Source organism: Stegodyphus dumicola, chromosome 7, assembly GCF_044657685.1.
Source record: "Stegodyphus dumicola isolate Sdum_Otavi_A_Nest chromosome 7, ASM4465768v1".
In the NCBI taxonomy this organism is placed as follows: Eukaryota; Metazoa; Arthropoda; class Arachnida; order Araneae; family Eresidae; genus Stegodyphus; species Stegodyphus dumicola.
Window position 1 is genome coordinate 116,888,407 of NC_140774.1, and position 11,468 is coordinate 116,899,874.

The window sequence follows — 11,468 nt, forward strand, 5'->3', positions numbered from 1 at the left end:
TTAAATCACATCTTTGAAAAATATTCAACTATTTTCTTTTTGTTTTCCGTAGTATATTATTGACCTGAATAAATCCTTTTAGTTTTTTGTTTGTTTGTTTGTTTGTTTGTTGCATTTGATTATGGCAAAGCACTCGAGGGCTATCTTCTTATCGAAAGGGCTGCATTCTTGGAGAGGACTTTGTAAGCGGTAAGAAAAGAAAAACATCAATGATTATTAGTTCGGTGATAACTTTGATTTAGGTGTATTTCTATCGAAGGTTTTTATATTCCAAAACGTAGCCAAACCTTTTTCTTTTTTGTTATAATCGGGAGAATTTTGAACCGATTAATTGCCAGTGCATATTCGGCTTTCAACTCCGGCTGTATGACCATCATTAATCCCTTTTAAAATTTCGTCGATCCTCTGGGGTCAATAACAAGTCCGTCGCGAACTTCTACTCTAGACATTTTAAAGAATTGTATGATAAGATAGATAAACTAGTTTCTTCCATATAAAGAGTTATTCTGGCTGTTGAGAATGAAAGTAATAAATAGACTGCTTGAATTTAGATGACAGGCTCACATTTATTTGAAGTCCGACCATTTCAGTAAGCTCGAAATTTCACGATAGTGAACGGCTTCAAAGATTTACATTTCTACTTGATGCTTTTCTAAAAAAAATAAGTAAACTCATTTCATAATTATAGAATATTTACATAACTGTTTTCAAAGCGCCTGGCAAAACTGAAACTATGATAAAAAAGTAAGTTTTAGGAAGCAGGTAGTGAAAAATATCAGACCGAAACATATGAGATACTTTACAACTTCTTGTCGAAATCTGAGCTTCAACTTACCAACTACCGTAATCAAAGATAATATAACAACCTATTTAAAAGGACTCTTAAGAGTTATTCAACTATTGCTTTACCATACGAAGTGAGAAAAACAGCTGGATTTGAAATCATTTTAACGAAGATTTCTTCAGTTGGATTTGAAATCATTTTAACGAAGATTTCTTCAGTTGGATTTGAAATTCATCAATGAAGATTTCTTCAGCTAGATTTGAAATATCTTCTATGAAGATTTCGTCAGTTGAATTTGGAATCCTTTCAATGAAGATTTCTATAAAGTTTTTAGCAGTCTCAGAATTATTATTTTCTGGAAAGAATGACTTACGATTTTATTTCTCTAACTTGATGACTTCAAAATATTGAGCTCAATGATGTAATCTCAAGGATCACATCAGTAATGAAGCTTAAATAATAGTTCAAGATTAAGTTACTAAAATCTTTGTTCTTAATGTCATTTGTATTAATCTTTTTAGATATATAGTATGATACATTATAACTGCTTTTTTGTTTACGTGTAAAGGATATTGGCTACTTTTACAAATCGAGTCTAAATTTTTGTCTAATTTTCAAGTTTAATAAGAACGAAATTGTATATCAATTCATTTTGCATTTATTATAATATTAGAATTTTACTATTTTACAACAGTATTACAAAAATTAGTAGGGTTTTATAAAACACATTTATAATAAAAAAATTCATCACATTCATTCAGTTCTCTACAAATTTGTTCAAACAGTATTTATATATTTGATCTGATAAATTGCGTCGTTACACGATATGATGAAACATAATTTAGCATTCATTAGTACTGTGATTTCATTCTGCTTTAAAATTATGTAAAATATGGTACTAATAGTTTATAAATCCATTACAGTAATTTTTCGAAACATACTTACGTTTCTCTCTAACATTCCTAACATTCCTGTCCATCCGTTTGGTCCTTTTACACCCCATGCGTCTTCCAGAACTCTGTGTAATGTGTACCTGAAAAAAAAAAAAAAAAAAAAAAAAAAAAAAAAAAACATTTAAATCAAAAATGAAATGCTATACTCGAAAACTTACCATATAACTCTTTATAAGTTTGTATTTCCTAATAATTTCATTTGATGATAACGTTCTTAACATTTGGGGATGTTTTAGAAGGACATGCATAAGTTGGACAAATTCGAGTACTTATTTACTTGGGAAAAAAGCAAAGCAACTAGAAGCCAAGCAAAAGAAGCTTTAAGAAAACTTATAAGCCTGAAAATATCATCATGCAGGGAGAATACACGCCTGAAACGATTTAACGAAGTAAGGGATAAAAAGCTGGCATAAAGGAGAAATAAGGAAAGTATTGCTAAGCTTCGTTTGTAAATAAATTCGTTTGTAAGATATTGTTCGTTTGTAAATGAAGTATGAAATAGGCTTAGTTTTTAGAAACGCTGGTGAAACTAAATTGAAAATTGTACTCCAAACAGTTAATTCATTAGAAGAAAAATCAAATGCCAGTCACAATATAATAAAAAAAGTAATTCTTTGGCGAATCCATAATCGATGATACTTAAGGCAAAAAGCATAGATTCTTACTACTAATTTCATGAAAGCTACATTTAAATGATCAATGCGTTTCTTTTATTTTGTCACCAGAACATAATGTTGGTCTACTACAAATTTTCAAATAGTCTTTTTTTTTTTTAACAATCAGACTATGAAAAATGTTTAAAAATGCATATAAAAATAAAAATGTTTATAAAAAGGAACCAAAACACCCATTTGAATCAAATTTAAACAAAAACAACGAAATTTCCTAAAACGTATATTTTAATCTGATATTATATAAATTACGGAGCATTCTTATAAATCCTATTGCAAAATATTTCCATTTTAAAAATTTTTCAAAATTAAATTTTAAAAATTTTTAAAAAGCGCGATTTGTCAGGTATAATGTTTATTGAAGGTTTTTTTTTTAATGTATTATCAAATGGGCTGTGGATGTGGCTGTTTTATATTCAGTTAAATCAAGTGTTGCAAAATATGCAGTATGCCCTAATATGTGCATTACATTTAATGATTTTATGATTCTGCAATTATTTTTGTTTCTTAAGTATATTTATTCCAAGTACTGTTGTAACGAAATAAATAAATAAATACTGTGATGTAGCCGTTCCTCAATAGACACTAATGCCGGCTAGCTTTAAAAGGATTTATTAACAGAGCACACAGGAACGGTTACAAACAAAAGAAATATACATAAAAATGAAACATATACCAAATGGAACATCAAACATTGAGAATAACATAACATAGTAAGCTATCATCATGGCGGCTGGAGGTCGACTGACGTTTTTTCATATCGCCACGAGATGGCGTTTAAATAAAATAGTTCGGTTACAGTTCATGACATGAATAAAATAGTTCAATTACACTTAAATAGGTCTGTTACATCCTCCCCCTCTGACTTCGTAGACGTCTCGGCAAGAAGTCAGGAACTGACATTTGTCTACTTTATGCAGCGGGCGGAGAATCAGATGGACGGGCTCCAGTTTAACGAGGAGTAGATTTTGCGTCACCAGCACCTTGTGCAACAGGTGCAGATTCGGATGGTATTACACGTTTCGGGCGTCCTCTTTTCTTTAAGGGAACCACTGGAATTACACGAGCTGAGTTTTGCTTATTTCGATCTTGATATGGTTTCAAGGCTGAAACATGATACTTGCCGAGAATTTTGTCTGGTTCATGAGGATCGGCAATATCATAAGTGGTTGGAGATCTTATAGTCACTATTACATAAGGACCATCTCTCTTGGGCATGAATTTAGCAGTTTTCTTCAGTGGACCTTTGCTGATTGGGTGGAGGGTGACCCAAACTTTATCTCCAGGAACAAATTTCGGTGTTTCTCTTCGTTTTTTGTCAGCATATCGTTTCTGCTTATCTTGATGCATTTCGACTCTTTCTCGTACCTGTTGTACATTTCTTGCAAAACGTTTCAAGTATGGAGTAATTTCGGGAACAAAATTATCGTTCTCAATTACGGCTTTTATATCATGCTTTACATCATCTAAGGTTCGTAACTCTCGTGCAAATTGAAGAAAAGAAGCAGAATGTCCAGTTGAATCACATTTGGCTGTATTCAAAGCAAACCTTATTAATGGCAGTTTATCTTTCCATGACTGATGGTCGTTACCAACAAGTATTGCTAAACGTGGTTTCAGATCTCTATTCTTCCTTTCAACTGGGTTAGATTGTGGGTGATAGACAGGAGTAAGACTTTGATCAATGTTCAAGATATAGCATAGTTGTTGCATAACAGCACTAGTAAACTGGGTACCATTATGACTTATTATTTTCCTAGGTAACCCAAATCGAAGGGCGACTTCCTCCAAAAGAATAGTGGCACATTCTCTGGCCGTGGCTTCCTATAAAGCAAATAGTTCTGTCCACTTCGTAGCACAGTCCTGCACAATAAAAATCCATTTTTCACCAGACGGTGTTTCAGGAAGGGGACCGAAAAGATCAATTGACAAGGTTTCAAAACGTTGAGCATAGACTGGAATTTGAAGTAAGCCAGATGGCTTTTGATTAGTGGTTTCTCCCCCTACTTTGAAGACAGTGTGATATTTGTTAAGCAATGCATAAGTTGCAAGCCGTTGGGCTGTAGTTAATTGTTGTCCTTCGTTTTCTCGTAGTTGGCAGTTGTTTACAACAACTGGGGTTTCTTCCAGTACTTGGGATTGATGAGGTTTCACGAAGCTATATTTTCTTCGAGGTTCATCAGAAAAGTTCCACTTATTTTCAGCCAAGATTTAAAACAAATTTAGCTTTTTGAAGAAAGTAAGTTCCTAACAAAGTCGAGTAATTCTTGGCATCAGGCAACACAAGGAGCGGAGTTTTGAACTCTCTGCCTTCGAGAAGAATGATTTGTTCGGTGCGAAGTACCTCTTTTTCAGATACCAAACCATCAGCGAAAGACACCTCTAGTGTTGTCTTTTCAAATACTGCGTCTTGTTTCTGCAGAATATGATAGAGGGATTCACTTGCAATTGAGTGACTAGCACCAGTGTCGGCGAAAGCTGTACCGGAAACACCACCAATACTAATTGGAAATACAGCAGTCCGAGTGGAAGATAAACAGGATCGGATTTGGATAGTGCCAAAATTTGATGAATTTGAAGTCTTTGGGGGGTTACAGTCTGGACATTTAGACTTGATAAAACCAGTTTTTCCGTACCCATAGCATGTTAAAGGAGGTCGCTTTTCCTCTGTTTGTTGCTGAACACGATTTGAAAAGGTTTTATGAGTTCCCTGTATGTCACCTGTTCGATTTTCTACTTTGTGTTTGGATGGATTAGTCCGTTTGTAAGAATAGTTCCGCCTGCCAGGAAGTTCAGTTTTATAATTCGTATTTTTAACACGTACAGCTTCATAATCATCCGATTTCTGTACTAATTCAGATGAACTCTTTATTTTTCCCCAAGTATCAATAAAATGCTCCTTAACGTCACTACTGACTCTTCTTTTAAGCTGATCCGTCAGGACCAAGTCTTTGAGTGATTCAAAGTCTGTAACATCGAGACTATGGAGCCACTCTTCGAGATAATTGTTTAATTCGTAAGTAAAATCTTTCCATAAAGACCCAGGGTGTTTTTGGTGTGTAGTAAGTTTAATTCGAAATGATTCAGCATTTAATTTGAATCTTTGTAGCAGAATCTTCTTGATGTAAGAATAATCTTCTAATTTGTCTTTTGGTTCTCTTAAAATAATTTGCGAAATGTCTATAGGCAGAAGAGGTAGGAGATGAGTGATGTAATCTATTTGTTTTATATTAACTTTCTCACATTGTCTTTCAAAAATTTGCAGATAGGTTGCAATGTCAGAAGTTCTTGTAAATTTAGGGATTAGCTGTTGAATATTTGTTCCAATAGCTGCATTTGAAGCAAAGGCGGCATAGCCAGGATTTGAGCTAGCAGCTGCCAGGTTTAATTTTAAACGTTCCAATTCTAATAAAAGTTCTTGTTCTTTTCTTTGACGTGTCTCCAGATCGTTGCTTTCACGTTGTTTTTGTTGTCTAGTTTCGATTAAAGTTTCCAGAAGATTCCTGGTAAAAGCCTCATCATAAGTGTCAGAATTGACAATAAGATCTATTACTCGCATAGTGTCGTTTACAGTGAAACCCAGTTCTGCAGCGAGAGTTTTTAAATCCTCTTTTCGCGCTTTGGCAAGGTAAGCCATAATTATATGAGAGGTCAGGGGGGAGGGAAAAGATGAAGTTGAATTTGTTGTTATTTCGATTTTATTCACAATACAGTATTTTAGAATTAATAATTCCTTTAAGTAAAATGTATATACCTCTATTAAACAGCATGTATGAATGTAAACAATGTTACTCATACATTTATATACCACTATTAAACAGTATTTATAAATGTAAACAATAATACTCACAAAGTTTATTATTTCGGAGTCGTAAAAATATCATAAAATGCCCTCATAAATTCAACTTATATCAAGAAAATAACATATAATAAATTGCTCAAAAATTGTTTACTACTTAGCAACATACATAAATGTCTTACCATAAGCTTTTATATTTAAGCTGAATTCTTCGAAATCTTAATCTTAAAAAAATATTAAGCTGATTAAGCAACACACACTTAGTAACTCTTTTACTTTATTTAAATGGTCATTCGATGTTATTCATAATTATTTTCTTTCGCTTCAAGAAATATTTTCAAGACATGCATTCATTAAAGGAAAACAATCGTATTTTCTTAAAGTATTATACTATAATCATTTTCTCAAAATGTTCGTCGAAAGATAAATCAACAAGTACAATATTTTATTTTATGTAGAATAAAACATTTAATAAGGAACAACAGCACTCAAAGGAAATAAAAATAATAAAAGATTTGACGTAAACACATCATAAATCATCGCTAGTCTAAACATTTCCGCGGGGGGAAAACATCTGCTGCTGTAAATCAGAAGCGAAATTCTAATAAATTCCAATGAACAACGTCCATAAATATATTCAAACTTTAACATCAAAACATGTATTCAGTGAAACAATATTCATAAATTAATTTACTATGCGCATTAACATTTTAAAATAACAAATTACAATTCAAGAAATAACGTTTGGTTAACAGAAAGCCGTTTGCTTTCGTTTAATACTCTTAAGTAGTCTCAATAAATGAGATTTCAGTAAAGAATTTATATTTGCTTTAAGAAGCAGCTTATAATAAATAATCAGTTTAAAAGAACTTTAAACTCAGATTAAACGATAATGTAAACGAAATTTATCTTTTCCGTTGAAATTGTCCAGTTGATGATTCGATGTGCTAGCAGCACGGTATGACAATTTTAATTCCAGAATTGGTTTCCAGAATATTTGACCAGTAGTCCACACCTGAAAAGAAACTGAGCCGATCTCCAGCAACTAAAAGTTAAATTCGGGAGTAAGAGCTTGTTAAAGCCAAACAGAAATTCTAAACATTTTGTTGCGCCATTTTGGATTCAAATTTAGTTGGGCGCCAATGTGATGTAGCCGTTCCTCAATAGACACTAATGCCGGCTAGCTTTAAAAGGATTTATTAACAGAGCACACAGGAACGGTTACAAACAAAAGAAATATACATAAAAATGAAACATATACCAAATGGAACATCAAACATTGAGAATAACATAACATAGTAAGCTATCATCATGGCGGCTGGAGGTCGACTGACGTTTTTTCATATCGCCACGAGATGGCGTTTAAATAAAATAGTTCGGTTACAGTTCATGACATGAATAAAATAGTTCAATTACACTTAAATAGGTCTGTTACAATACTAAATAAATAAATAAATAAATAAAATGTTTATTTATCCAATAAATATTAAATTGTTCTTAAAAATCAGTTTTGTCGATCCGATCAATGGTATAAATCAACTGAAACTGATTTCGTTGCCAATAAATATCGAGAAGATAATTTAAAATCTTTGTTACAGACTTGCATCAAGAATAATAAATATTGTTTTAGTGAAAAGACCTGAAGACAAGCACATACGTGAAATTTAAGCGTCGAGCCAGCACATCGAGAGCTTCAGCTAGTGATCCAGACATAGTTGTACTGCCATTATTCTCATGAAGCTGCAGGAACGGTAGATACTGAAATTTCAATAAACAAAACACTGATTAAAATACACCATTCTACTCTTCATAAATAAAACAAAAAAATTTTAATAGAATATATTTTATCTTATAATAAAAAAAGGCAAATACATAGATGCAATAGCATATTTGAGATGCAATATTTAGCTATCCAAAATTTAGAAATGTTTTTTATCTATGTCAAACCCTTCCAAAATTTTCAATTCAGAAATCGTGAAATCAGTTTTTACTTCCATTGCGAATTGAGTCTTTTTAATTAAACTACTTATGTTGCTTGAAATTGAAAAACTCAGACACGAACACTGTTAAAAAGTCAGAATCATTTGGTTTTGCAAACGAGATGATATCACCTTATTTTGATTAAAATATTAATGAAAACTCATCACACAACTCATAGAAAATGTGCAAAACATTTATCACACAGTGGCTCAGAGGCTAGGAAAAGGTACGTCTATGGGCACAGACTTTCGTTAACCCAATAATTTTGCATGTAAGGAACACTATAGAAACAGAAGTGAGTTCCTTCTTATTCATAAAATTTCCACGGCCATCCAATTTTTTTTAATTTAATCCAAGTAGGAAATTGTAGGGCAAGTGTTTTTCGTTCTCTCTTAATAGGAGGAGGAAAGACGCATTTCAGCATGCCCATATCTAAATCAACTATAGTGATGTTGTAAGATCGTCCAAATGTGTAGGAAGAAGAGAAACAGAAACAGAGTTTCACAGCTTTTCTTGAGAAAGTAATAAAATGGGGTTAAATCTGGACTTTTTTATCCCAACAGCCACAGTTGTGTACTGGTGTGCTGAATGAGAAAGTAATACAATGGGGTTAAATCTGGACATTTTTATCCCAACAGCCACAGTTGTATACTGATGTGCTGAATGGCTAGTCCAGTGCCAAGGGAGATTTTTATTTGTTCAGTGAACAAAATAGGGTTTTGCATATTCAATTTTATAAAAGTATATTTTCATTCAAGTATATAGAAAGCTTTTTTTCCATCTGATTAGCTACCATATTACTTTATAGACGTTGAGAATGCTAACGTGATGTTTACATCACGAAAAGAAAAGGAAACAGATGGTTTTAAATTTCGAGACCTCCTTTATAAAGCAGACTTAAATACTTTCTGATAAAAACAGATGTTCCTCTATTTATAACTATTCAATCTATGTTTTAGTTATTTAGTCTTTTTTTTAACTGTTCAACCTATTTTACCTATTACACTTTCAAAGTATTTTCACACGAAGTACGAAACACAAAATTTCAAAACATTGCGCATTAATTAATAACAGCCGTGTTTCAAATGCGTTTAAAACACTTTTCTCGAAATTCATCGAAATGCAATGCTTCCAGATAAATTCAAGATACAAGGCACTGTCTGTACCTAATTTTATTAAGTCACTGCTTGAATGAAGAACTTCAGTATATATGTTTCCTTAAAAATATTTTTCATAGCTTCGAAACAGTTTGATTCTCATAATCCTTATACAATAACAGTCGTGACTGAGGGGGATGTTATAATCACCTTAGAGCCTAGCATTTTTAACATAAAATGATATTTAATTTGATTTATTTCAGTTCAATAATTTTATTGAACAGAAATGGTAGTCCAAAGTAATTATTTATTGTATTATTTCTGTTCAATTATTTTATTTAAAGCATGCATAGAATATTTTGTATATTCTGTCATTAACATTAAAAAAATGAATTTTCGCATAAAGCATTTATGTCTATATATTACTAAATAGCTAAGGAGATAAGTATTTCTACACTGAAAAATAAATTACGATATTGAATGTAGGAAACGTGAGTGAATATTTGTACAATATTTTATAATAATCGTCATAAAAATTCACCTAATATTCATTCCTACGCTGACTTAAGTAGCATATTTTAAGCTTCTAAATTCACTAAAAGCATACTTCTAGTGTTATCTAATTGCTAAAACATATTTGAGAATACGGGCTGAAATCCATAAATTTTTTTAGCATTTTTTGCAATGTATATTTTAGATTCAGCTATTAAATTCGTCTAATTTAGTAATAAATAAATATAATTTTTCTTTCCAGAAATAGAAAAAAAAGTTTAAATAATCAAAATTTTCAAACCTGTGCAACAGCTACTTTAAAATGCATTTCGTTTAATGACGGACGCTCCCCCTATAAAATAATAAAAATAAATAAATTTTTGCCTTCATACTGAAATGTGTCTTAGTCTAGCATACAGCTTAGAAGATTTTTTATTTAATGTTTAACAATAACATTTAGCAATTAATACAAAGATAGAAATATTTCTATTAAAGATTTAAAAAAGATATATAATAGAATCTATTTTAGCCGGCAGAAATGGGTACTCACCGATTCTGGATAAGAGATTTTTTCGGATAAGTGAATATATTATCTCTAGAAGTTACCTGTTCAGGCTTTATGATGCAATGAAAGTCCCTTGGATCTGTTTTTAAAACACACTCAGAAGTTATTATATTAAAAAAATTAACTTTTTAAAATTACCTTGCATGACACATGAAACTTATGAATATTTTAGTGTAATGACATATAACTTCAATATCTGCCTACGTCCCCACAGTCCCCGCATTGTCCCCGGAATTTTAAAAATTCGCTTTATGTAACATCATAACACCATCTGCTAACAAAGGTGCACATTTCTTGGCAAACCTTATGAAAGTTTGCAGTTCATCGTGCGCTTCCTTCCACGTCATTTCCTTGCTCTGCATATTGTCTTCATTTTCATCTTCTCTTCCTTCCGCCTTATCTTTCTGCTTTCCCATTACATGTCCTATTATTTTGTCGTTATCTTGAGAAAGCGTGACGAGAAGAGAATTTTCTACGTCCATCCAGTTTGGTACCTCCTCTTCACGAATACTAGTCTTCTCTGAAAATGTAACTAAATCCAAAATGTCAGAAACGGCCTCCGGATTTGTTTTATAATTAAGAGAATCTACGTCACTCAACTCGTTATCTGCAAATATCATCATAAGCCACAATTTACATCAACAGCAACGTAAAGTAATATTTTCTAGATTTTTTTCAGGCAAGAGCTAAAGCAAATATGGCATCTTTCAATGCGAATTTTCGGTCACGTAAACCACCCTCAAAGTTCAGTCATCGATGATTATAAAGTTCTTTATCAGTTCACCTTTATAATATGGATAATTCATTGGTTGGATAACGATTGTTAAGCTGGGAGGCAGAAATGTAACAAAATATTTTTCTACATTTAAATCTTGAAGTTGTAAATCTATTGCATAATTTTAATCTCATCGTTCTAATTCAGAGATTTAAATTTAAACCGTTAAAAGTGCCGTTATTTTGATATTGATGGTTAACTGGGTGCAGGATACGAGTAATTATACTGTACAATATATCTAAGTGGTCAGTGATCCTAATATCTCTGTATTAAGAAACAATACATTACGAAGGATTAGGAAACAACGTAGAAAACGTATAAGCAATATAATGTGTAAAATCGCATTTCAGAA

The 11,468-nt window shown here is 32.0% G+C and overlaps 1 protein-coding gene across 3 annotated transcripts in view; it reads right to left on the reverse strand.

Annotated features, from left to right (window-relative positions):
* Positions 1 to 10,786, reverse strand: part of LOC118197120 (glutamate receptor ionotropic, kainate glr-3-like) — a 51,379-nt gene extending 40,593 nt beyond the window's left edge. Inside the window, exons 1-4 of one of the 3 annotated variants that reach the window (XM_085820739.1) lie at positions 10,327 to 10,786; positions 10,078 to 10,128; positions 7,865 to 7,965; positions 1,730 to 1,817 (exon numbers count right to left, since the gene is read on the reverse strand). In XM_085820739.1, the coding sequence (XP_085676865.1) occupies positions 1,730 to 1,817; positions 7,865 to 7,965; positions 10,078 to 10,104 (216 nt within the window). In that variant the 5' untranslated portion in view covers positions 10,105 to 10,128; positions 10,327 to 10,786. The remainder of the gene's footprint in view (positions 1 to 1,729; positions 1,818 to 7,864; positions 7,966 to 10,077; positions 10,129 to 10,326) is intronic. The other 2 variants (XM_085820738.1, XM_085820737.1) reach the window with 2 other exon arrangements.
* Between the last annotated feature and the right edge of the window lie 682 nt (positions 10,787 to 11,468).